General features: G+C 56.8%; 1 protein-coding gene across 8 annotated transcripts in view; it reads left to right on the forward strand.

The window, feature by feature from the left end:
* KDM2B (lysine demethylase 2B) overlaps nucleotides 1-24,921 on the forward strand; it is a 113,635-nt gene that overhangs the window by 86,069 nt on the left and 2,645 nt on the right. For 5 of the 8 annotated variants that reach the window (XM_090290609.1, XM_090290610.1, XM_090290607.1 and 2 more), the window contains 9 exons: nucleotides 13,825-14,049; nucleotides 20,379-20,522; nucleotides 21,435-21,521; nucleotides 21,690-21,950; nucleotides 22,102-22,215; nucleotides 22,843-22,881; nucleotides 23,009-23,688; nucleotides 24,351-24,514; nucleotides 24,603-24,764. In XM_090290609.1, the coding sequence (XP_090146735.1) occupies nucleotides 13,825-14,049; nucleotides 20,379-20,522; nucleotides 21,435-21,521; nucleotides 21,690-21,950; nucleotides 22,102-22,215; nucleotides 22,843-22,881; nucleotides 23,009-23,688; nucleotides 24,351-24,514; nucleotides 24,603-24,764 (1,876 nt within the window). Of the gene's footprint in view, nucleotides 1-3,924; nucleotides 4,114-13,824; nucleotides 14,050-20,378; nucleotides 20,523-21,434; nucleotides 21,951-22,101; nucleotides 22,216-22,842; nucleotides 22,882-23,008; nucleotides 23,689-24,350; nucleotides 24,515-24,602; nucleotides 24,765-24,921 lie in introns of those variants that run through there. The other 3 variants (XM_090290614.1, XM_090290606.1, XM_090290611.1) reach the window with 3 other exon arrangements.

The following is a 24,921-nucleotide window of genomic DNA, read 5'->3' on the forward strand; positions in this document are numbered from 1 at the left end:
TTTCAGAGCTGCAAACGTAAGTATTTTTGGGTAGAATTGTCATGATGTCTGTAATTTTCCAAACAATACTTCAGCATAAAAAAGAAAGTGAGTTAAAAAGAAATAACCCCCATTAGGATGGCTATTTTTAAAAAACACAGAACATTTTCCTTCTATCCTGTTTCTCCAAGGTCTTCCCTTGCAGGACGGACGTGATAGGTCCTCTGGATCCGGGAAACCAAGGGTAGGTGGTGGTGGTGGGGAGATTTGGCCTTGTTATGAAGAATGTTTTTAAATTTAAAAAGTCCTAATTGTAGGCTGGAATGATGCTGGCATTTTATGCGTTCTTAGCTCCTTACACTCTCCGGAGCTGGTGGGGGAGGGGGTCGGTTTGTTTAATGAACCTACTTGTTTCGTCCGTCTGTAGAGAAGGGAAATACCTCTCTACGGTCAGCAGATGAGTTGGAAATGGGGTGGATGGTGGAAAAACAGTTCTTAGTTAGATCAATGCCATTCACCTGTTAAACGAGTTAATTTTTAAAAAAATCCTATGCATAGTCACAATCTTCCAGTGAATGTGAATATTAATTGGTTGATTTTAGTAACGTAGGGAGACACGCTAAGGAGAGGAACCCCATTGAACAGAAAGCTCTGTCTGTTTAAAGGGCCTATATGACAAATATCCTTGGTTTTTTAAATGCTTGTGGCCTGGCTCTCCAGGGGGGCGGGGGATAAAAAGTTACTAAATAACGTTAGTAGTTTCCTTCACAGAAATCACTGCAGCCCTTTGTCACTCAGGCACTGCACCCTGGTGTCCTCCAGGCAGCCCTGGAATCAGCTCTAAGTTGCTCTGTGACACTATGCAAATATTCCTCCTGTTTACATTGTATTAAGAAAAATAACTCTCCAGAAGACCTCCTTTTGCCATGAAGCGGGGAAACCTGTTGAAGAACAGAGAGATAAATGGGGAAATAAATTGAACAATACACTTTTTAAAAAAAACAATGAAATAATAGCAGAATAACCGAGGCATGCATAAATTATTACTTGCTTATTGTGCGTAAATTATTACTTGCATTAAGAAGCAACCCCTTGCATGCCTGCTTTGTCATTTCTGTTCCCTCCTTGGGGGCACGTTGACAAATAGTGTCCCTTGGTCAGGAGAGTTCCAGCCGGTTACTGGTCTAGACACAGAATTCATTTGCTTTTCCTACCCTGATCCTCTAGTAAATAACATTCCCAAGCTGTAGCCATGTCATTTGTGACATGGGTACAAGGAGAGGGACCACATGCAGGAGACACCCTGGCCCCAGGGAGCCCAGAGTCCCAGGGGCACTTCCCCACTCTGCCTGCCCTTTTTCTTTCTTGTTCCTGAAAGTGGGGGTGGAGAGGACAGATTCCGTGCCACCTTTCACCTTAGCTCCCTGCCTGTCCCCACCCTGGGTCAGCCACCCTTAGGTGGCTAAGTCTGGGCAAAATCTCTGCGGAAAGGGGTCATGATCTGATAGGCAGTTCAGAAAATTAAATGATATTCAGAGAGAAAGCGGGGGAGTGGGTGACGTGACCCAAGCGGACCTGGCACCCATCTGTTTCTGTTTCCTCACCACTTGGTGAAATTTCTGGATCCTTCTGGCTCAGGGCTTTCACCAACTGCCCGGGTGGCACCAGCTCTGGAGAGCACTTTCTAAGAATGTTAGCCTAGGCCAAGTGGAGCCACGAGAGTGTTCTGTTCTTAGGGCCACTGAAAGGCAAGATCCAGAAGGCACGATGTGACGCTGGATTTTTAAGGCAACACTTCTACTGGGCAAGGGCTGGCATAATGTATTTTGTGTATACAGTCCAGGACACTATTCATACAAAACAAATGTTGGATAACTATGTGCACCGTTTAGCTAAAGGAAACAGCGGACTGGGGAAGTAAGAAACTCTTTGCAAGTGTCAGAAGAGGAATTTTAGAGGTGTTAGGACGGTAGCTGTCTGGAGCATCTTAGCATTTAGAGAGAGCCCACCACATCAGTCCCAGCTGATGTATTGTTATTGAGGTTTCTGTATTCTCTCTCTCTCTCTCTCTTTTTTTAAACAATTACAATGACATGAAAGCAGGATTAGCATTTTATCAGCCCCCTCCCCTACTGGGCAGAGTGTTCACTAAGGCAGCATCAGATTCAGACTTCAGTCCAAACAAGGTAGTTTTTTAAAAGGCCATTGAGGGGGTAGAGTGAGGTGTGTGTGGGGTTCTTCTTTGGCTTGTTTTTGTTGTTAACCTTAAGTAGCTTGTGAAAAATATGAGATACTCAGAACAGACATGTTTCAGTAAGTAGCGAGTCTGCTGGGATTTTTTCCCCCTTGGCGTCAGTGGGTTTATACATTTCAGAGAAACTTTAAAATCCACGGGGTAAAACTGACATCCCTGTTTACTCAGTCCTGTGGACTCCCTGCTGGAAGCCTCCTGACTTTTATTTACAAGTTCTCTGCCATACATTCTGCCTCCCTTGAAAGACCAGGCTGTGACCTGCCTGGGGGGCCTTTCTGTTCTCATGGTGGATTTCGGGGCCAGTGGCCTGACTGTGAATAACAGTTCGATGACATTGCGGAGCTGATCACCAGATTTCACAGCTAATGGGCTTTTCCTTGGGCAAGCCTCCAGTCTCTAACAGAATGTCACCCATTCCTCTGTTGGGCAAACCTTCTCGTTTTACAAATGAGGACCCTGAGCAGGTACAGGTGTGCACGGTTAGTGTCACCTTGGGCATTTAAAAGACCATTGGGGGTAGAGTGAGGTGTGTGTAGGGTTCTTCTTTGGCTTGTTTTGTTGTTAACCTAGTTACGTGATGGGTGCACCCATTGCTGGAGTGAAGTCTTTCTGCTCCTCAGCTGGAGCTGAGCTACGGGTTTGATGCCGACAACAGCAGTGACCGATATAGCTAATGGTCGGAGTTCCCCTCTTCAGAATAAGGGCCAATGGGGTCAGTGCGCCAATAGGGTTTTTTTGTTTTTTTTTTTCTTTTTTAATCAATCTGGATTTACAGTAACCATTTCCTGCAGGAGTGGGCTGCTTTTGGAGTAAGCATTAGGAATCCTTACAGTTTAAGAATTTAGAAACCCACACCTTCTGGGCCAGCCCCCGGCAGTTGCCAGTCTCCTAGAACTGGGGGCGCCCACCTGGGACAGAGGACATTTAGGGCTTCTGTCTGGCAGTCTCCACGTCTGGCGCTCCATCTGAATCCCATCTGCACCACCCCACGTTCAACGCTAATTCCCTCTCGACCTGGAAAGGCAAACCTGAGCGCAGAGAGGGCAGCGACAGGGGACCGGCCAAACCCAAGTGCCCCCCATCGGGGAGAAATGGGCCCCCAGACCATATCCAGGCCAACGGGCCTGCAGGCGCTGGGCCCGGGATTCTCAGGTTCGCAGACATCGGGTCCCGGTCCCAGAGCCTGTGCAAGCCCGGGAGCCCCGGGTGCCCACCTTCGGGGGCCCCGGGACCCGTGCCCGGCGTCTCGGGCAGGGTTGCACCCCGTGGCCCGTGCGCCCCCGGGGCTCCCACAAGACGCCCCGCGGGACCACACAAAAGACCCCACCCCAGGTCGGGCGTGCGTTTCCTGTTCGATCGGCGGCCGCGGGCAGCAGCCAGCCACCCAGGTGTATCCCGCGGCGCGCGGGCCGGGCGGGGCGCGGGGCACGCCCCCACGCAGCCCCAGTCCCCGCGCGCCCGCCGTGAGGGGCCGCCCTCTGCGGGCCCGCCCCCGTGTCACCGCAGGCCGGGCTCCCTTTGTGTGCGGCCCGAGAGCCGCGGCCGCGCCATTGGCCCGCCGGCCCGGGGGGCCAGCCCCTTCCTGGCTCGCCTCATGCATATGCATGAGCGCCCCGGCCCTCCCCTCGCGGCCCCTCCCCGCCCCCTCCCGCGCGGGCGTGCGAGGCGCGCGGCGCGGCTCGGCTCGGCTCCCTCCTCGCGGCAGCCGGAGCCCGAGCCCGAGCTCGAGCCCGGGCGAGCCGAGCCTGCTCCGGGCGGGCGGCGGCGGCGGCGGCGGCGCTGCTCCAGCCATGTCAGCGCGCGCGAGCCTGGGCCCACCATGAGCCATGGCCATGTCCGTGAGCGCCGAGGACGACGACTATGAATCGGAGCCGGACCAGGTCGGGGGCCCGGGGTGGGGCGGAGGGAGGCACCCGCCGCCCGACCTCCCGACCGGCCGCCTGACGCGCCCCGGGGCGGCCGCGACGCCACCCTGCCGCGACGAGGAGAAAGTTTTGCAGCCGCCGATGGTGCTGCCGCCTGGGCCGGGCCCGAGCGGGGCACCGGGGAGTGCGGCAGGCCGGCAGGCGCCCCGGGCCCGGCGGTCGGCCCGGGCAGGGGGCGTGTGCGAGCGGCGGGGCGCCGTGGTGGCCGGCGGAGCCTCGGGGACAATGTGGGCCTCGCCGTCGGGCGGGCCCTGCCGGGTGACGGCCGGGGCGGGCGGGCAAGTTGCGGGCGCCGGCGCGCGTTCGGCCGGGGCGCGCCTCGCCCTCCCCTCGCGCCCTCGCCCGCGGCCCACGCGCGTGCCGGCCGCCCCGGGCGCACCCGGACCCGCGGGCGCCGGCGCCTCCCTGCTTTCCGTTTGCAAAGTTGCACCGGGACCGTCGTCCTTCGGGCTGGAGGACGCCGCGGCCCGAAGGGCGTGCGGCCCGGGGCCGTGGGCCCGACGGCCCGAGCTTTTGTCTGGGCGCCGCGCGCCCGCCGCCAGCCGTGGGCAGACGGAGACAGGAAGGGGTGCGAGCCGCGGTCGGCGCGGGGAATCCGGAACCGGCGAGTGCGCTCCGCGGCGGAGGCAGCCGTGACCCCAGATGGCAGTGTGTGGCCTCGGCTGGCTTTGGAAGGGAAAGCAGCCTCTCCCGGGAGCAGGGGGGAGAGATCTGCCTATAAAACAAAGCCTCGGGTGTGTTTACGGCACGACTTTGCTACGGTAAGATCTCGGGTTTAGCGGGGGGGGGGGGGGGGTGTCACGAAGTATGATCTGTGGAGTATTTGAAACAGGACGCAGCGAGGTGGACCTGTCCAAGGAATGAAGCCTCGCGTGGCGGGGCTGTCACTGGGCCCGGGGCCGGCGGAGTAGGGTGCTCACTCGCAGTCCGGGGTGGGAGGAAGGTGTTTGGGGACGTCCCGGCCTGGGTTTTCTCCCTTCCATCAGGCGCGATTGAGGAAGTGCTCTATGTGATGTGCTTAAACCGTAGCACACATGTCATCACGTGGACTGAACAGCGATGAAGTTAAAGTGCGTTGTTTTCTCAGTTTTGCTGGACGTGTTTCAGGTGCATGGGCCTTACGGGGTGTTCCTGACTCCCAGCGGTCTCATGGATGGGATTAAGCCAGACGCGAGCCAAGCGGTTTGGGGGCCCCGAGCCAGCAGCGCCCTCTATGAATGGCTCTCGCATTCCCGCTGCCCAGGCCACCCCTCCGCTCTCCGTTTGAAATGTCAGTTTAGTTTGGGTCTGCCTGCTCCCTGCCCACAGGTCACCGTTTCTGTGGCATCCGCTCGCTCATGGGTATGACACTTCCATCCAGGATTGAGGTTCCTGTTACCTGTTTTGTTTTTTTTTGTTTGTTTTTTTGGCCACATCCTATGACCCGTGGTAGATATAACCCGACACTGCATGTGATAAGACTTAGTATGTTCCTGGGCTTAAGAACATGTTTTCAGGTCCTGCCACTCCTGAGAGAGACGTCCGTCAGGAGAGGACCCGTATTCCCAGAGGCCAGATTTTGTCGGCCGCCTCCTCCTCCTCCCCAGTCGCCCCGCTCCGTGTGGCACTTGGGGTGACCAGCCACAGACGTTCTCAGAGGTCGCGCGCTGTTCACTTGAGGATGGTCTCTTCCACTGGAGGCGTTGGGGGAGCCGGCCTGTAAGCCAGGCCGGCGCGCGGAAGGTTTTCCCAGCGCTCCCCGCAGAGAACACGGCCGGCGGCAAAGGCAGCCAGCGGCAGGGGCGCCGCGGGCCGTGCCGTTCGCCACGCGCCCCTCGCCAGTGTCCCCCAGTCCTGGGGCTTCTTGGGCCTGAGTAGAGGCGTGGCTTCCTCCAAGCACCTCGAAGGCTGTCGTTTCCACACGAGAGCCACAGTCTCCAGCTCGCGGGCTCTAAACCCCCCACTTTCACGGAGTTTTCTTCTTCGCAGAGGGCTCAGGTCTGCCTCCCCTGCCTCCGCTGCTCCCTGCGGGGGTGGCTTGGCACCCAGGAGAGACCCTTCCTGAGGAGGAGGTGTGGGAGTCCTGGCCCGAGGGCGTGCAGGTTTCCTTGCCCACCTGCTGCGGGAAGGGACCCAGAGGAGGCCCTGCTGGGCGGGCCCAGCTGCCCGTGCGTCCCTGCAGCTGCGCGCAGCCCCTCTCCCCTGCGGCACCGGGAAAGTCTGCGTGTCCTGATCCCCACCCGAGGCTGGTGTGCCCTGCTGGGCGCCATCGGGCTGCCTGGGGCCCATGCCTTCCCCCCAGCAGCCTGGGCCCCCCTGCTCCCTACGACGCCAGGCCTGCTGCACCGACCGGAGCGTGGGTGATGGTGTGCGGGACGCGGCCTGCCTCGCTCTGCGCCGGGCCTTCTCCCATCGACTTCCCGTGCTTTTCGGGCAGAACGGGCCTGAAAATGCTTCAGCTCTGCTTTTCATGTGAGGAGCTGCCCCCCGCAGAAGGCTTGTCAGCGAAAATTCTTGTTCCCTCTTGGGTTGTTTTTTTTTTAACCTCTGAAATAAAAAGTTTTATTCCTTTTTTTTAATAATCATTATTGCTTGTTTAAAATAACAAAAAATAGGAAATTATGCAGAAGAAAATATTTCAGCTATTTGTGACCCTAATCACTGTATTATTCATTGTAGCTTCTTAAGTAGTGACATTTTAAGACAAGGGGTCCTTGGATTTTCCTGAAATAACATGCAAAAGTTTTGAGACTTTGTGCCTATGTGTGTTTTCCTGGGGAAAAAGTCCTTAGTGTTCCTCAAACTCTCTAGAAACCCATCCCCTGGGTTCTGCTACCCATTTGTGTTTTTTTCTTGTGTGTGTATTTTTTTTCTTTTTCTTTTTTTCTCTTGCTCCTTACCCTCAGCATATAAACAAATGGAAGCCTTCCTGGGGTCCACAGGTGTGTGTTAAGGGGTCCCTGGTGCTTCTGAAACCCAGCTTTTCCTGGGATGTCCATTATGCTCGGAGATTTGGGAGCAGATATAATGTTGACATAAATCTGTTCTGCAGCAGAATGTAACATTAGCATGACAAAGGAATTCCACTGTTCAGGAGGACCTGTGGCTACCCCTTGGACTTAAGTGACTGTGCTGCTGCTGTTAGGGGTAGTTTGGTAGGAAACTGTCTTAATTGTGAAAACATCCACCCAGGTTTTACTTTTTCTCACTGACTCCCCCGGGCAGTTGAAACTGCAGCCAGTTCTCTTCCTGAAACATTTCCTGGCTTGCGATGGCACACCCCCTGCTGTCCCTCCTGCCTCTCCGACCAGACCGCAGCAGGTTGCTCTTTGTCACCTGGCCCTTGGATGTGTTTAGCCCTGAAGCTTCTGTCCAGGACCCTCTCCTCACTCTGCCCATTCTGCCTTGTACAGCCTCATGGACGAGACTCGTTTAACACTGTGATGCTGATTCCCAGTTGTGTATCTCCGCTCTTCCTGCCTGCCGGCCACCTTCCTTAGATGTCCCATGGGCTCCTCACCTTCCGCGGCAGAGCCATTGTTCTCTGTCTTCTCCTGAGCCCCTTGGTTCTCCTGTGGCCAGAGCCAGAAACCTCCCAGTTTTTCAGACCGCTTCCTGCCTGCGTGCCCCCCGTTCGCTCAGCCTGCCGGGTCTTCTCACACTGGGTCAGCTTCGAAAATGTCTCCTGCGTCCTCCCCATCTCTCATCCCGTCCCTGACTCTTATCCGTGCCTTCATAATCCTCAGCTGGGCTACCAAGGCGCCCTGCTCTGATCTCCCTGCCTTTCAGCTCGCCCGCCACCCAAAAGATACCCCCCACGTTGTTGCCAGAATACGACCGCGTTGCTCCTACATGTTCACGTCCTTTAACTGCTCTTCCAGGGGCCGCCGTGCCTCCTGTGGCCCGCAGCGTTGGGCTGCTACCCCGGGGCTGGTTCCCAGCAGCCATACCAACCTGCTCCTTGAACGGGTTGACCATGTCGCGTCTCTATGTTACTCCTCCTTCTGCCTGGAATACCCATTCCTTCACCCTACCCGGCCCTGGCCTGCAGTCCTGGTCGCCCTGGAAGACCCTGTAGTGGCGTCTCCTGTGTCTGGGACGCGTTCCCCAGCCTCCCTTCCCAGTGAGAGGAGGCATCTCTCCTGGGGCAGCAGGCCAGGGTCCAGCCAGGGTCTCGGCTTCTCGTTTATCGGCACCACGACAGCAGGTAGACTGCCTAGCTGTGCGGTGCCTCGGCTTCCTGGTTTCTAAGTGGCGACAGTGATTCCCATCCCATCGGGAACGGATACAAATGCCGGCAAGAGTAAAAGTACTCGTTAATTGTTAGCGTTTGATACTCTCCGCGGCGCGTTGCATTGCGTTCACCTGGTTGCAGGCTCGGCCCCCAGGGGGCAGCGCCTTTGACCGCAGGGAACGGCTCTTACTCACCTCGTGGTGCGCCACCTGGCGTTGACTCTGGCGCTTCGTTCACGGCCGGGAACACGTGGGTGGGTGGGGGAAGGGGGGGGAGTGAGGGGCTCATGAACGAGCCGCACGTGCACGCCACGTACTCTATTGACTAGTGATGTTGAACATCTGTTCACGGGTTTTCTATCCACTTACCTGTTTTGGAGGAATATCTAAATCCTTGGCCCGTTTGAAAATCCGGATTTTTGTTGTTATCGCGTTGTTAAAGGCCTTTATGAATTCTGGATACCAGCTTCTTACCAGATACGATTTGCAAATATTTTCTCTCATTCCGTGGTCTTTTGGGTTGGGCAGTGGCCTTTTAAGCACCCAAGTTTTTCATTTCGGAGTCCAGCTTCCCTTCTTGTTACTGTTGCCTTTGCTTCTGGTGCCGGGCAAGAAAACCTCGCCTTCCCCAATGCCGTGAGGATTTGCCCTTAGGCCTTCTTCCAAGAGCGTTATAGTTTTAGCTCTTACATCAGGTATTCAGTCCAGTTTTGAGTTAATTTCTGTACATGGTGTGTGAGCTAGGGGTCCAGCTTTATTCTTTTGCTCGTGGATATCCATTTGTTGAAAAGACTGTTCTTTCCCCCACTGCATCGCCTTGACACCTTTGTCAGAATCAGTTGGTCCTCAATACTATGAGGTTTGCTTGAGGACTCGCAGTTCTGTGTCACTGGTCTGCGCGTCTGTTCTAAGGCCAGCACCACACTGTTTTGTTTTCTGCGGCTTTGTAGTAAGTTCTTGAAGTCAGGAAGTGTGAGTGCTCTAATTTTGTTATCCATTTTCAAGATTGTTTTGGCTGTTCCAGGTTCTTTGCATTTCCATGTGAATTTTGACTGCATTGAATCTGGAGAGCACTTTGGGGCATATTACCATCTTAACAATACTGTTTTTCAATCCATGAACATGGGATGTCTTTTCATTAATTTGAGTTAACCCAAGTAATTTTAACCTCACTATTTTAGAGATAAGGGATTGAAGAGATTCTTCCTGTGGATATTCTGGAGAATAGGATCTGATAGAGGGCATTCATTTATTTGTGGAATAAGTGAATGGAAGAATTACCAGTATACCTTTTAAGGACAATGCTTATAAGTTGCTGATGGAAAAAAAGATGTTGGAATACTAAGATTTGTATGTGTAGGCCTGTAGACTTCAGATTTTTCTAACCAGATGAAACTGAGGATATGGATCCTGGGTTGGTAAGATCAACAAGTGGCCTTGGGACAGGGAGGCTGGTCTGGAAGTGGAAGTCAGTAGATCCCATAGTTGCCTTTATTATTGTTTCTTAATCCTCACCCAAGGGTGTTTATTGATTTTAGAAGGAGGGAGGGAGAGAGAGAGAGAGAGAGAGAGAGAGAGAGAGAGAGAGAGAGAAACATGGATGTGAGAGACGTCATTTGGTTGCCTTGTGTAATCATTGTTGTCTTTTGCTGAGAAGAATTTTGTCATGCTAACATTAATCAGGAGACATTCTGGGTTATTGGAACAAATAGCGGCCAGGGTAGGGGAGAGTGGAATTTAAGTTTGGTTTGTGAACCTTTAGGTGTCACTCAGAAGAGATGAGGTCAGAAGCTTCATGCCAAAACGAGAGGCTTGTTCATCCCCTTAATAGAAACCATCTGATGCCTTTTCTTTTGTGTCGATTTTCTCGGTGGTCTCGATTAGGATCCTGCATTTTAGGTGTTGCTTGGTTTTGTTTTGTTTTTTAAGATTTCATTTATTTTATTATCGTTTTTTTTTTAATTGTAAGACTGCACACATGTGCATACTCACATCTTATAAGCTTTTTTTATTTACTTATTTTTAAAGGTTTTCTTTATTTGACTTTAGAGAGAGGGGAAGGGAGGGAGAAAGAGAGGGAGAGAAACATTGATGCGTGAGAAAAATATCAATCAGTTTCCTCTTGCTTGCCCCCAGCCCAGGCCTGTGCCCTGACTAGGAATCAAACTGGCGACCTCTCGGTTTGCAGGACGCCGCCCAGCCCGCGGAGCCGCGCCGGCCGGGGCTCAGGTGTTGCTCAGTTGACGCCCACAAACCAGCTGGTGCCCACTTCTTACAAAGGCCGGCCTGAGAAGCGGTGGGCAGCTGTGCCTTTGCCGGCCTGGTTTGGCAGCCAGCTAGAGGGGGCCGGGATCAGAGTCCTCAGTAACGGCAGCTCCTTCCGCTTCTCCTTTCTGTCATTTGCTGTCATTTTCCAGGATGTCTCAACTGCCATTAAAATCCAGACGGGCTTGTTTTTTCCCCAGATTAGAGAAGTGCCTCTCCTGATAGGAGTGTGCTTTGGAAAGCACAGAGAGGCACGTATGAGCTTTGTGGCTCTGGCCGCATAGGCCTGACTTTTTTTTTTTTTTTTTTTTTTTTTTTACTTCCGAGAGACACTGTCTCCATGGCCAGCGAGGCCAGAGGCGGGCCTCAGCGGCTGTTTATACCTGCCGTTCCTGAGTGGAGGGAAGAGGCCTGGGATTCTTTCTCTTTTCATTCAGTTCCTCCCTAAAGAAGCTAATCCTTAAGTGAGAGCCCTTCATCTCTGGTTTGTCCCTGGAGGTCGGCCCCCGTACTGCCCTCTCTGACTCGAGACTGTGGGTCACCCGCCTGGCTGCGCGTGTTGTGATGATGGGGAGAGTGAGCTGTGAGCCCGTGTATAGTCCTCTGCGTCAGAGTGTCTTCCGGGCTGTGAAGAGAGCGAGAAGCCTCCCTGGGCTCCATTTCTTTGGAACTCCGTGGGCTTCTCCGCACCTCCTGTTGGTTGGCGCGCGTCATACTAAGGGTGTCCAGCACCAGCTGTGAACCCCTCCCCGGAGTGTGTGGACTCTGGGGGACTCTCAGCCCGCTTCACCTGCACACACGCTGGAGTCTGTAGTGTTTAGGGCATGGCTGGCTCCGTGGCCTTGGGCAAGTCCCTTAACCTCCCCCTCCTGTGCCCTCCTTGTAAAATATCTCATTGGGTTAGTATCGGGTAAATTAGGTGATAGCCGATGCGAAATAGGAGCGCAACAGTGCGCACCCAGCAAACTGCCACCTTCTCGGCTGTCGCCGGCCTTGTCATCGCTGAGTTTTCAGATCCGCGGTCCCTTACGGGCCATTCTCAAATCCAAAGGCTCTGAAAACTGATTTCTTTTTTTCTTTTTTTTACAATAACTGCTGCTGGGGCAGCAGGACCTGACCGGAATTGATGTGCGCAATGCGTAGGCGCCACGTTGGTGTTATCGCTGCCGCGGCGCCAGGGAGTCGGCGCCGCGGGCGTTCCTTGGGCATTACGTAAGGATTACTGCGCCGGGAGGCCTTCGAGACCTTCAAGATCTTCGAGACCCTTCGCTACTTGGAGGAAAATAACTGGTGTTGGGGCGGCGCCTCCCCCCGAGCTGGTGGTGTGGAGGTGCGCCACTGGCTGCCGCGGAGGTGGGTGGGCGGGGCTGAGCCTGGCGTGACTGGTGGGAGGCGAGCGCAGGAGCCAGTGGATCCGGGTGTGGCGTGACTGGTGGAGGCGAGCGCAGGAGCCAGTGGATCCGCGTCTGGCGCGGCCTTTTCCCTGCGCAGCTCAGAGCGAGTTGAGCGGGATTAAGAGCCGCGCTCGGAGGCCTCGCGGTCTTCGGGGATACCGCAGGCCGCGGGGGTCACAGTCGGAGGGGAGGGCCCGCGCAGGTGTCTCTGCCCGAAGCTGTGTGTGGATCGCGGCCTGTGAGGCCTTCAGCGCTCCGCGGGGCCGCTACCCGGCAGAAGGAGCTTGATGAGTGTGATGATGGTGAGGTTTTGATTCCCAGAGCTGGGTGGACTGTTTCTTTCTGACCCGGTTGTGCGTTTCTAGGCAGCCCCGGTGGTGGTGGGAGAGTTGTGTGTGTTGGGGGAGGTTAGGGACGACCCCAGCCACCGTCGTGGTGCCGTGTAGCCGGGCCTCTGGGCGGGGAGCCAGCAAGAGGATGGGATTTTGTTCAGGGGCCCAATTGTGACGAGCAGGTAAAACTTCGGGAAGGCTGGGGTCAGACTGAAGCGTATTGCGTTGGCTGGGAAGGTGTTTGAGTGTCAGCGGCCATGTAGATCACATAGTTTTGGGATGAGTCATGGTCTCGCTGACCGAGGGACGAACCATTTTCCAGCAAAGTCGTGCCTCAGGGAAAGGGGCTTCCCACAGGCACAGACACTGTCCTGGTCCTTCCCTGTCCCGTCCTGGGTGGCCCCACCATCAGTCCTCGTTTTCTGGGGCTGGTGGCTGGGGCGCAGGGGCCTCAGGGCGGGCCAAATGGCTGGCTCATTCGCTGTTCGGGGTGTGACCTACCTGTCTCTGTTTTCCCCTGAGACACAGGGTAGGAAGGGTTTGGAGCCCATTTAGAGAAGATCTCAGAAATCAGGGTTCCTTAGGGTTCCCGCCTCATTCTCCCGGGGTTTGGTTGGGTTATTGAGCACGTTCTGTGTGCCCATCGTCCTGTGGAGGGACAGTGGTGACAAGACACCCTTGATAACTGAGCTCCCTGTCTCAGAGGGAAGACTTGGGGAAGAACAGACGGTTATGATAAGTGCTATGGGGGAGGGGGGGCCCAGGAGGCGCCAGGCCCAGTGCAGGGCGGTGGGGCGGGGCCGCCAGCAGAAGCAGTGTGTGACCAGGGGCCTGCGGGGAGCAATGGCCGACCGTGTGGCCCTGTGTGGCCTCCGTGGGGAAGCACAAGGCACAGGGCCTGGTCTGGGGTGTGTGGCCACGGGAGGGTCTTGAGCCTGGGCCAGCCTCTGTGAGAAGCTAGGGTGCCCTCTGGGGTAGCACCACAAGCTGGGGGGCTTCAAGCAACAGAAACTGAATTCTCTGGCAGGTCTGGCGACCAGAAGTCTGAAATCAAGGTGTCGATAAGGGCCATGCTGGCCCTGAACGCCCCAGGGCAGGTTCCTTCTGTCCCTCTTCCGGCTTCTGGCAATAGCTGGCATTCCTTGGCTTGTAGAGACATCACTCTGGTCACATGGTCGTCTTCCTGTGTCTTCACACAGGATGCCTTCGCACCTGCGTCCAAATGTCCCCCTTTCATGAGGATGCCAGCCTGTTGGCTCCGGGCCCTCCCTGATGACTGGGCTTTAATTTGGTTACCTCTCTAAAGACCCTGTTCGCAAATCAGGCCCCCCAGTCCGAGGGCCCGGGGTTAGCATGCGTTAGGAGGGTCCCCCGTTGACCTGTAATGCTGCCTGAGGGGGGGAGGGGCGGCTGCTGGCCCGCCCGCATCCTCGCATTTCACAGTCCTGTGCGTTCTCCTGCAGAACCGGGCCATAGGGCGGCCCAAGGTGAAGCTGGGCCCCGCCTCCGCGGTGAAGTTGGCCGCCAACCGGACCACGGCGGGAGCGCGCCGGCGCCGGACGCGATGCCGCAAGTGCGAGGCGTGCCTGCGGACCGAGTGCGGGGAGTGCCACTTCTGCAAGGACATGAAGAAGTTCGGGGGCCCCGGGCGGATGAAGCAGAGCTGCATCATGCGGCAGTGCATCGCGGTGAGTGGGCGCGGGCTCCCTCCGCGGACACACCCCCCCACCCCCCCCCACCCCCCCCACCCCCGCCAGCAAGCCGCCCTCCCCTGCCTGCTGGCCTGCCCGGGTCTCTGCCTAAGGAGCGCGTGCCCGCTGCAGAACGCCTGGGAGATGCCCGCTCTGGGAACGAAGGGCTCAGATGAGGGCTGCTCTCTAACCCCACGTGGCAGGACTTCCTGCCTGGTGCCCAGGCTCCTTTGTGGCCATCCTCTGATAGTCTCGCAACTCCTTCCTTCCCTAGATGGCCGGGGGCTTTGAAGTCTCTGCCATTAAGCACGTTAGGGCAGCCTATCCTGTCTGTGACCCCGTTGCCAGCGTTTATGATCCAGTTCGTGTAGGCCCTCCCTTCCTTCCTGTCCCACCTTCAAAGTCAGAGGTCTGGGTGGAAGGTCAGCGTCCCTCCTGAAGGGGCTGTCCCCCCAGGATAAAGAGGACTGATTTATGGTGCCCAGGAGCTGGGCCACTGGGGAGCCTGGCTGGCCCCTGCAGACTGCCTGCCTCCCCGGGCCTGGGGCCTCGGGCCTCACCACTAGATGACGGGGCAGGGGACAGAGACTCTGACGACCTGGCCTGGCCTACGGTCTGACTGGGTCCCCCTGAGCACACCCACACACTCTGCTTTCCCTGGGGTGCTCCCTGTGGGGGTAGTGATCTTCGTGCTCCCAGGGGAAAGCAGGCTGGGGGAGGGGGGTAGACACAGGACCCTGGGCCCTGGGGGGCTCCTCCGCAGCCCCAGCCTGACACCCTGAGCCCTGGGTGCTGTGCCTTCCAAGCCCCGGGTGCCTTCCCCTCCTCCCTCCACACACACATTCTGTAGCTTTGTGGGGTTTTTTAAATTGTGGTCAAAAACACATAACATAAAATTTGTCATTTTAACTTTGTTTTTTGGTTTTTTGGCAAAATATATTTTTGTGCCATATTTGATACAAATGTATAAAAGTTTCTTTGCATAAGAAACATTTTATTCATACTAAAAGTTGGTAAGTTCCAATAAATTGTCACGATATATTTTCACTTTTTTAAATTTTATTGTTAATTGTGCTTACTTTCCAAACAAACAAGCAAAAAGCCACTCCCTAGGCCACACAACCAAATAAATCAATTTCAGCGCACAAATAAAACTTTTTTTTTCTCATGGAACAGATGATTTTTGTTGTTCATCGGTTATTATTTTACCTCCTTTTTTTATTAACCAAAAGAAGGTTTTGGGGAGGAATTTTTTGTCTTTACAGTTTACACTCAATATTTGTGTTAGATTCAGGTGTACAGGTCACTGGCCAGCCAGTCATACACTTTCCAGGGCAGTCCCCCCGGTAGTTCTAGTATCACAACATCATTGGCTGTATTTCCTGTGCTGTACTTCGCAGCCCCATCACTTCACGCATTTTTCAGGGTACAGGGCCCTCATATCACCTATGTGCCCATTGTGGCGAGAACCGATCTCCAGGACTTTTCGGCCTTGCCGAGCGGGAACTCCGTATCAGTTAAAGCGCAGCCCCTCCCTCCTTCCCGCTCCCCACCCCACGGCCCCAGGCAACCGCCTGGCTGCTTTCTGTTTCTCAGAGGGGCAGCTTCGGACACGTCACGGAAGCGGAATCCGGCAGGCTTTCCCTGAGACTGGCTCGTTTCCTTCAGCATAGTCTTGAGGTTCATCCCCGTTGTAGCCTGGGACCGCATTTCCTTCTTTTTAAGGGCTGAGTAATATTCCATGGTGTGTATCTACTGCGTTTTCCTCACCCTTTCACCTGTCTGTGGGCATTGAAATGGCTCCCACCCCCTCGGCTCTTGTGAATGAGGCTGTGCTGAGCACGGGTGTGCTCATACCTCTTTGAGGCCCTGTTTTGAATTCTTTTGGATATATTCCCAGAAGCAGGATTGCTGGATCTTACGTAAGAGGAGCCTGCACACTGCAGCAGTTTACAAGTCCACCAGCAGCACACGAGGGTTCCAGTGTGCCCACATTTCTTGTCTGCACAGTTTCCGGTTTTTAAAGATTTTATTTATTTACTTTTAGAGAGGGAAGGTAGGGAGAAAGAGAAGGAGAGAAACATCAACTTGTGGTCACCTCTCACACCCCCACAACTGGGGACCTGGCCCACAACCCAGGCATGTGTCCTGACTGGGAATCGAACCTGTGATCCTTTGCTTCCCAGGCCGGCGCTCAATCCCCTGAGCCACACCAGCCAGGGCTCTTTTTTCTAAAACGGTGGCCATCCGAATGGGTGTGAGGTGTGATGTCTCATTACGATTTTGATGTGCATTTTCCCGACGAGGGATGTGGAGCATCTTTCCATGGGCTCAACATGACGTTGGCTGTCTGTATAGCTTCTGTAGAGAAACGTCTGTTGAAGCCTTTTGCCCGATACTTAAATTGGATTTTGTCATTGTTGTTGTAATAGTTCTTTCTATAATCTGGACATTCCCGCATCCCAAACAGGGTTTGTAAGTGTCCCCTCCCTCCCCGTAGGGCGTCCTTTTCACTCCGTTGTTCCTTTGCTGTGCAGACGTTTTTAAGTTTCACTGCTGGTGTTTTTGTTATCTGTACCCAGGTCATTTGAATGGATTTCAGGGAATTTGAGATACCCCTTGAAATTCAATACAGATTTTTATCTGAGTGCATGTGTGCGCGCTCATTTTTTTTTTTTTTTTTTTTTTGGAGGGGGGCCGTCCATGTGACCCCATTGCATTCTGTCAGGATTTGAGAGGTTGTTTATAGGACTGTTGGTCTTGAAGACAGTGTCACCTAAAACCTGGCCTGCTGGCTGTGACCCCCGGAGCCGTCTCTTCTTCTCCTTAGAGCCTTGTTTTCTCTTCTGCCCCGTCTCTCCGTCACCTGTTCTCTGCAGCTCGGGTGCTAGCCTGGTACCTGGCACGGTCGGTGCTGGTTGAAGGAAACCTCACTTCTGTGCGTTTCTCCCTCTCCGCTCTGATGCGGCTTCCGAACTGATCGCAGGCGCTGACCGGCCGGACCGGGGTGGGGCTGCTCCTTCATCTTCTTCCGGCCCTTCCACTTCGTCGGGAGGTTTTGCCCACCTCTCTTCCTTTTCCAGGCCTTTCTCTCTTGACGTGCCAGAGCCCCCGCCTCTTCCCTAGCAGCCTTCCCTTTGCCCCTCCGTCCATGAGGCTCCTCCGCAGACTCTTCCCTTCCTGCTTCTGCACCACCTCGAGCGCCTGGGCTTTCCCTCCTGGAACCTCTGTTCCTGCCTTCCATGAAGGTCTTTCAGTCCGCCGCCTACCCCGTCCCAGACCAGCGCCCGTCTGGCTCGCCGCGCTCCCCCTGCCCTCCCCCCTCCCCTCCCCCTCCCCTCCTCCCCCCTCCCCCCTCTCCCCTCCCCTTCCCTCCCCTCCCCTTCCCTCCCCTCCCCTCCCCCTCCCCTCCCCTCCTCTCCCCTCCCCCTCTCCCCTCCCCTCCCCTCCCCTCCCCTCTCCCCCTCCCCTCCCCTCCCCTTCCCTCCCCTCTCCCCTCCCCTTCCCTCCCCCTCCCCCCCCCTCCCCTCTCCCCTCCCCTCTCCCCTCCCCTCTCCCCTTCCCTCTCCCCTCCCCCTTCCCTCTCCCCTTCCCTCTCCCTCCCCTTCCCTCCCCTCTTCCCTCCCCTCCCCTCCCCTCTCCCCTCCCCTCCCCCCTCCCCTCCCCTCTCCTCCCCCCTCCCCTCCCCTCTCCTCCCCTCTACCCTTCCCCTCCCCCTCCCCTCCCCTTCCCCTCCCCCTCCCTCCCCCTCCTCCCCCTCCCCTACCCTTCCCTCCCCTCCCCCCCCCTCCCCTCTACCCTCCCCTTCCCTCTCCCCTCCCCTCCCCTCTCCTCTCCTCCCCTCCCCTCCCCTCCCTCCCCTCTCCCCTCCCCTCTCCCCTCCCCTCCCCTCCCCTCTCCTCTCTTCTGAGTCCAAGTCCTGGGATCTCAGCGCGATCTGCCTTCATCCCCGCTCATCGCTGTGGCCCTCTCGGCCACTTGCTTCAGGCTTTTGCAGGTGTTTCGAATGACTTCTCACCTTCAGTGTTTTATTTATTTGAACTGCAGCATTTGTGCCATTTTGTAGACTTTTTCCCTGGCACACACAGGCATGTGTGCGCCGGTGTATTTGAAGCCTCTAACTCCGTTTAATAAAAATGGCCTCTGTGTTCCCTGGATCCCTGAACCCGGTGCTGGGAGCTGGGCGTGTGTACAGGGACAGCCTGGTGTGTCACTTCTCTAACGTGGTGTTTTGGGGACCCCTTTCCCTCTTCAAAATCGTGGAGACCCAATGAGCTTTTGCTTATGGGGGTTATTTATTAATATTACTGTATTCAAAATTAACACTGAATTCATTTTAAAATAACAGGAAACCCACTGCATGTAAACATAAATGGCCTTTTTATGAAAAATAACTACATTTTCCAAACAAAAAACAATTAGTGGGAAGAATGACATTGTGTGTTTTGTAAATCTCTCTCATGCCTGGGTCATTAGAAAAGACCTGGGTTTTCATATCTCTTTCTATATTCCTTCTGTCGAGGTTCTTTTTTTGAAAGAACTATAAGAAGACTATCTGGTCTCACTCAGATACATACTTGGAAAAGGAAGGAGTATCTTAATAGTCATTCTAGGTCATTGTGTGTTCTCTGGTATGCCACCAGAGCTCAACAGGTGGCAATTTCTTTTTGTTTTTGTCTTTCTTTTTTTAAAGATTTTATTTCTTTAAAAAAAAATTTTTATTTGTTTGTCGTTTTGTTATTTATTTTTATAGAAAGGGGAAAGGAGAAAGGGAGAGAAACATCACTGTGTGGTTGCCTCTCACGTGCGCCCCCAACTGGGGACCTGACGTGCAACCAAGTCATGTGCCCTGACTGGGAATGGAACCAGCGACACTTGGCTCGCAGGCCAACCCTCAATCCACTGAGCCACAGCAGCCAGGGCAAGATTTTATTTCTTTATAAGAGAGAGGGGAAGGGAGAAAGAAAGAAAGGGAGGGAAAGATTGATCTGCTGCCTCTCACACCCCTCAACTGGGGACCTGGCCCGCAACCCAGGCATCTGCCCTGACTGGGAATCGAACTGGTGACATTTTGGAATGTAAGATGGCATTCAATCCACTGAGCAACACAGCCAGGGCAACAGGTGGCAATTTCTTAAAGGTTAGTTGCAATGTGGAATCTGAAACTGTATCAATGAACTCTTCATCCTGTTACATTAAAACTCATTAGTATTTCTTGCCTCTGGAATTGCTCTTTTGCTCAAGCTTGATGTTCTAACATCGTGCATTAGCCATTTGGAAAATGCTGGCTCAGTGAGTTAGACAGATTTTCTAAATATTGGTGCATAGCATTACCCACCGTTAAACAAGCCCAACCACATGTGTGAACACCACTACCAGTCTTGTCAGAAAAGTCTTTTGCAAATTGGGAAGCCGTCAGGTTCGTGGTGGCTAATGTAAGTTTTCTAAAATTCTAATTTTTGTTTGAAAATTAGAACTGTATGGTTTACAACGCGCGCTGTAAATCATTTCCCTGGAAGTGACGGGCCAGCGTGTTTCAGTCATTCTCCCAAGGAGAATGACGTTCTGCGGAGAAAGGGCCCATGGACTCGGTCACGTGTGTGCCGTTCCCTCAGATAACCGTCGCTCTGCATGTCGCGGATGCACGGGGTGCACACTTCCCGTTATGTCATACAAAATGTGAAAGGGATCAAGGGTCAGAGTTTGAATAAAATTCACTTTTCCTGCTTTAGCAAAGACACTGTTGAATGAAACTGGCGGAGTGACAGCCGGGGCACTCGGGAGTCCTGCCCGGCCGTGCGCATGCCCACGCAGCAAGGCAATGAATGACGTCTCGGTTCTGTTCTGAAAGTAGTTTGACCTCCCTCCCGGGCCTCCTTGTGGAGGTGTCGGGGACCCCGCAGTCGGTGGCCTGGGGTCTGATGCCCGCTGGCAAGGTGCAGCCTCAGCCCCCAGCTCCTTCAGGTCGTCCCTCAACTGGGAGGTCGTCCCTGACCTCCACATTTGGGGTTAGCCTGCCTCCCACCCGTCCCCATGGCCCTGTTTGCTGTACTTTTCTCTGAACCCCTTGACCCCATGTCACATACTGTCCTCCATTTTGTCCTCCCTCCACTGAGATGCAAGCTCAGGGTGGCAGAGGCGTGTCTCCGCCTCGTTTATTGCCACAGTCTCAGCACTTAGAGCGGTGCGGTACCTGGCACACAAGAGGTAGCAGCCTAGCTGTCTGAGTGAGTGAGTGGAAGAATGAATGAATGGCCGTGGCAGGCGGAGGAGAGCGGACCCTGGGTCCCTGGCCCCGCTGACTGCTGCTCTCCCTGGCTCTCCAGCCAGTGCTGCCCCACACCGCCGTGTGCCTGGTGTGCGGCGAGGCCGGGAAGGAGGACACGGTGGAAGAGGAGGAAGGCAAGTTTAACCTCATGCTCATGGAGTGCTCCATCTGCAATGAGATCATCCACCCTGGATGCCTTAAGGTGAGCGGCACCTGGGGCCTGGCTGTGCTGCCCGGCACCCCCCCCCCCCCCCGGCCCTCTGGGGGTTCCGAAGCTCAGCGGGGGCAGGGAACTTTGGTGTAGGGATTCAGTGTGCCGGATGATGAGCTGAGGGCGAGGGTCTGGAGTAGCTCAGACCACACGTTGCGCGGCGCGCGCATACACACAGCAGGCCAGAGGGAGACGTGCTGGGCCGTCGGGCCGCCTGCTAGGACCCTGGCTCCGGGCTTCTGAGAGAACTGGGGCCTGGCCAGGTGAGGGCAGGTCCCGTGACAGTGGGGGGTTGTGTTCCTGTGTGCTGGGAACCTGCCCTTGGTGTATCCCGGGCAGGGCTGCCTGCTCCTGGGACTGCGGGCTGTACCTGCCTGTCTTGGGCAGCAGGTTTTTCATTTGAAAGGAAGAGACCGCTCTGGCCTGGCACATAGCTTCTGTCCCAAGAGAATGTCAACATACGCAGCACTTCCCTGTCGGTGGCACAGGTGTCAGCCCGTGTGCACCTGTGCTCTAGAGAGGTCAGGCGGGGCCTGCCCCAAATGGTTCCTGAGCCCTGACGTGTCCCCTTTCCCTCGGTGGCAGTAGCAGGGGTTTGAGGGTCACCCCCCCTCCCCCACCCCACGCGCGCACACACACACACACACACACACACACACACTCCCCACTCTGAAGGGGACGCTTTGGAAGTCAGACCACCGTGTCTTAACTTGTGGGGTTACGTCTCTCCCCGAGATCAGAAGCTCCGCCAGGGCAGGGACAGCACCCAGCGGTCACCTGTCTTAACCAGCCTTGTTTTCTTTCGGCCAAAGAAGGGATGGGATGGGCGCTTGGGGCGGGGGGCGTGCTGATGCTTCTGGCGGAGGCGGCCTCCCTGTTTGCTGACGGGCCTGTCCCTCACAGATTAAGGAGTCCGAGGGCGTGGTGAACGATGAGCTTCCCAACTGCTGGGAGTGTCCGAAGTGCAACCACGCCGGCAAGACCGGGAAAGTGAGTACCGGGCCCCCGCGCCCAGGGGTCCCCCTGGGAGGGACGGGCCTCGGCCCTGCCAGACGCAGCGGGGCCCCGCGGTCGGCTGCCGGGCAATGCGGGCGCGGGGAGGGGGCCCGTCCAAAGATATACAGTCCGCTTGTACCTTGTCTCTCTCTGGCCTACAAGCAAAAGCGTGGCCCCGGCTTTAAGTACGCCTCCAACCTGCCCGGCTCCCTGCTCAAGGAGCAGAAGATGAACCGGGACAACAAGGAGGGCCCGGAGCCTGCCAAGCGCAGGAGCGAGTGCGAGGAGGCGCCCCGCCGCCGGTCCGAGGAGCACCCCAAGAAAGTGCCGCCGGACGGCATCCTGCGCCGAAAGTCCGACGACCTGCACCTGAGAAGGAAGCGGAAATACGAGAAGCCCCAGGAGCCCAGTGGGCGCAAGCGAGTACGCGCGGGCGGGGCGCGGGCGCGCGCGGGCGGGGGAGGCCCGGGGCCCCGGCCTCTGGCTGCCCTGAGCAGGCCCCCCGAGTCCTGAGAGCTCGACCCCACGGAAAGGAGGGGACACCAGCCAGTCACTCCTCTTCCCGCCCCTTTAGGCCTCGACGCTTCAAACGTCCCCCGGTTCCTCCTCTCACCTGTCGCCGAGGCCCCCTCTAGGCAGCAGCCTCAGCCCCTGGTGGAGATCCAGCCTCACTTACTTCCAGCAGCAGGTGCTCCCACGGCGCCCCGCTCTCCCGAGGCCCAGAGCGCCCCGGCCCCCGCCGCGCCCCGCCCCCCGCGCCCCACCGGTGTCCAGCCCGTCGCGCCCAGGCGCCTGTTCTCCCCGGCTTCCCGGGCCTCGGCTCCAGGTCGCTGGCTCGTGGTTCTGGCGTGGGGCCTGGGAAGCCGACGCTGCGGCTTTGGGAAGCCGCGCGGATCTGGGGAAGCTCGGAGGATCCGGCGGCCCTGCTCCGCCCACCCGCCCTGCCAGCGTCAGCCACGAGGTGGCGCCTGGTCGTCTTCTCCGGCCTTCAAGGCTCGGCTGGGGATCCTACAGGCCCGGCCTCCAGGACGGCTCCCGGGCCAAGTCTGACCTGCGGGGCCCCTGCGTCTCCCTGGGTCTGCCCAAGGGTGGGAGGTCAGCTGGGTGGGAACAATTCGACCACACTCCTGTACTTCCAGCTTCGACCTTCAAACCAGCAGGCAGGGCCCGCCTATCTGTCGTGGATTTATGGGGGGGGCACCCCGCCAGCCCCTACTCTAGCGACCATGGGCTGGTGGTGGGGGGCTGGGTGTACAGGGCACCAGATCCCGCCAGCCCCGGGGGCAAGCTCTGCGTCCTTTCTTTCCTATGACAGCTAAAACCAGGCAAAGAAGATAAGCTTTTCAGGAAAAAGGTACCAGCAGCCCCGCCACTCCCCTCCCCTCAGGCCTGGGGCAGTGGGTCCCGGGAGGAGGGTGGGGAGTCCTGGTGGGCACAGCCCTCGCTGGGGGCTCACCTGCGTGGCCCCCCTCCTTCTTCAGCGGCGGTCCTGGAAGAATGCCGAGGACCGGATGGCTCTAGCCAACAAGCCACTCCGGCGCTTCAAGCAGGAGCCGGAGGACGACCTGCCCGAGGCGCCCCCCAAGGCCAGGGAGAGCGACCACTCCCGCTCCAGCTCCCCCACGGCTGGGCCCAGCACCGAGGGCACGGAGGGGCCCGAGGAGAAGAGGAGGGTGAAGATGCGCCGGAAGCGGCGGATGCCCAACAAGGAGCTGAGCAAGGAGCTGAGCAAGGAGCTCAACCACGAGATCCAGAAGACCGAGACCAGCCTGGCCAACGAGAACCACCAGCCCATCAAGTCGGAGCCCGAGAGCGAGAACGAGGAGCCCAAGCGGCCCCTGAGCCTCTGCGAGCGCCCCCACCGCTTCAGCAAGGGCCTCAACGGCGCCCCCCGGGAGCTGCGGCACCAGCTGGGGCCCGGCCTGCGCAGCCCGCCCCGCGTCATCTCCCGGCCCCCTCCCTCCGTGTCCCCGCCCAAGTGCATCCAGATGGAGCGACACGTGATCCGGCCGCCGCCCATCAGCCCCCCACCCGACTCGCTGCCCCTGGATGACGGGGCGGCCCACGTCATGCACCGGGAAGTGTGGATGGCCGTCTTCAGCTACCTCAGCCACCAAGACCTGTGTGTGTGCATGCGGGTCTGCAGGACATGGAACCGCTGGTGAGCGCGCACGGGCCGGCCGGGGCCGGGAGGCGGCAGGGCGCTGCTCTGTGTCCAGCTCCGGGCTAAGGCTGAGGCTAGACTAGGGGTGGCGCATGGGTGGCATGGGGCCCCTCCTTTTCACTGGTCATTCCCCCCGTCTAAGTCCGGCCTAGCTTAATTATCCTCCCCAAAGAGTTCCAGGCAGCTGTCTGGTGAGTCTGGACTTGTCAAAAGAGGTGAACCCCATTCAGTTTCCTGAGTTAGCTCCTTGGAAGATGAACTGAGGACCAGGTGGAGTCCTGTCCTTAGCGTGTTAGCCCACGTTATTACCAGCAAGTGGGGGGCCGATTACAGACCTTAATCCCAGCTTTGATACCTCCTAGCTTTCTGGCCAAGTTGTTTACCTTCCTCTGGGGATGGGTGGGATGCCTGCTGCTTGGGTTGTTTGGAGATGGTGGCATGTAGGGGTGTGTAAAACCCCAGCGAAGTGCTTCCTGGAGAGCAGGTGCCAGTGCCTTTCATGGAGTGCCTGTGGTAGTCAGAGCAGAGGTGCCCGGTGCAGGCAGATGCGACCTAAACAGACGGGCCTGGCGGGTGGGAAGTTGCCCTGGCTGTGCTGAGGGCTTCACAAGGGAGCCCCCGACCCTGACGGCACCCCCTCTGCTGCACCCGGCCTCCAGGTGCTGTGATAAGCGGTTATGGACCCGCATCGACCTGAACCACTGCAAGTCCATCACGCCCCTGATGCTGAGTGGCATCATCCGGCGACAGCCTGTCTCCCTGGACCTCAGCTGGACCAACATCTCCAAGAAACAGCTGAGCTGGCTCATCAACCGATTGCCTGGTGAGCCCTGGTCCGGTGACCCCAGATGAGCAGGAGCAGGGCCTGGGGTGCGCCGCCTGACCTGTCGCCCCTTCTGTGTCCCCGCCAGGGCTCCGAGACTTGGTGCTGTCGGGCTGCTCCTGGGTCGCAGTCTCGGCCCTTTGCAGCTCCAGCTGCCCGTTGCTCCGGATGCTGGATGTCCAGTGGGTGGAAGGGCTAAAGGACGCCCAGATGCGGGATCTCCTGTCCCCGCCCACGGATAACAGGCCAGGTGAGTGGCCAGGCCTGGGGCCTGTCAGGGGAGGTCCCATGGAGGTGATGTGAGCAAGCAGTGCTGTTGGATCTGCTTTTCACCACGAACCCTATCTGGGGTGCATGTCCTCGGGCCTTTCTGGCCTCAACCCTTCTGCAGAGGGTGCAGAGGTGGG

This window comes from Furipterus horrens, unplaced genomic scaffold (genome assembly GCF_987537825.1).
Source record: "Furipterus horrens unplaced genomic scaffold, mFurHor1.1.pri manual_scaffold_11, whole genome shotgun sequence".
In the NCBI taxonomy this organism is placed as follows: Eukaryota; Metazoa; Chordata; class Mammalia; order Chiroptera; family Furipteridae; genus Furipterus; species Furipterus horrens.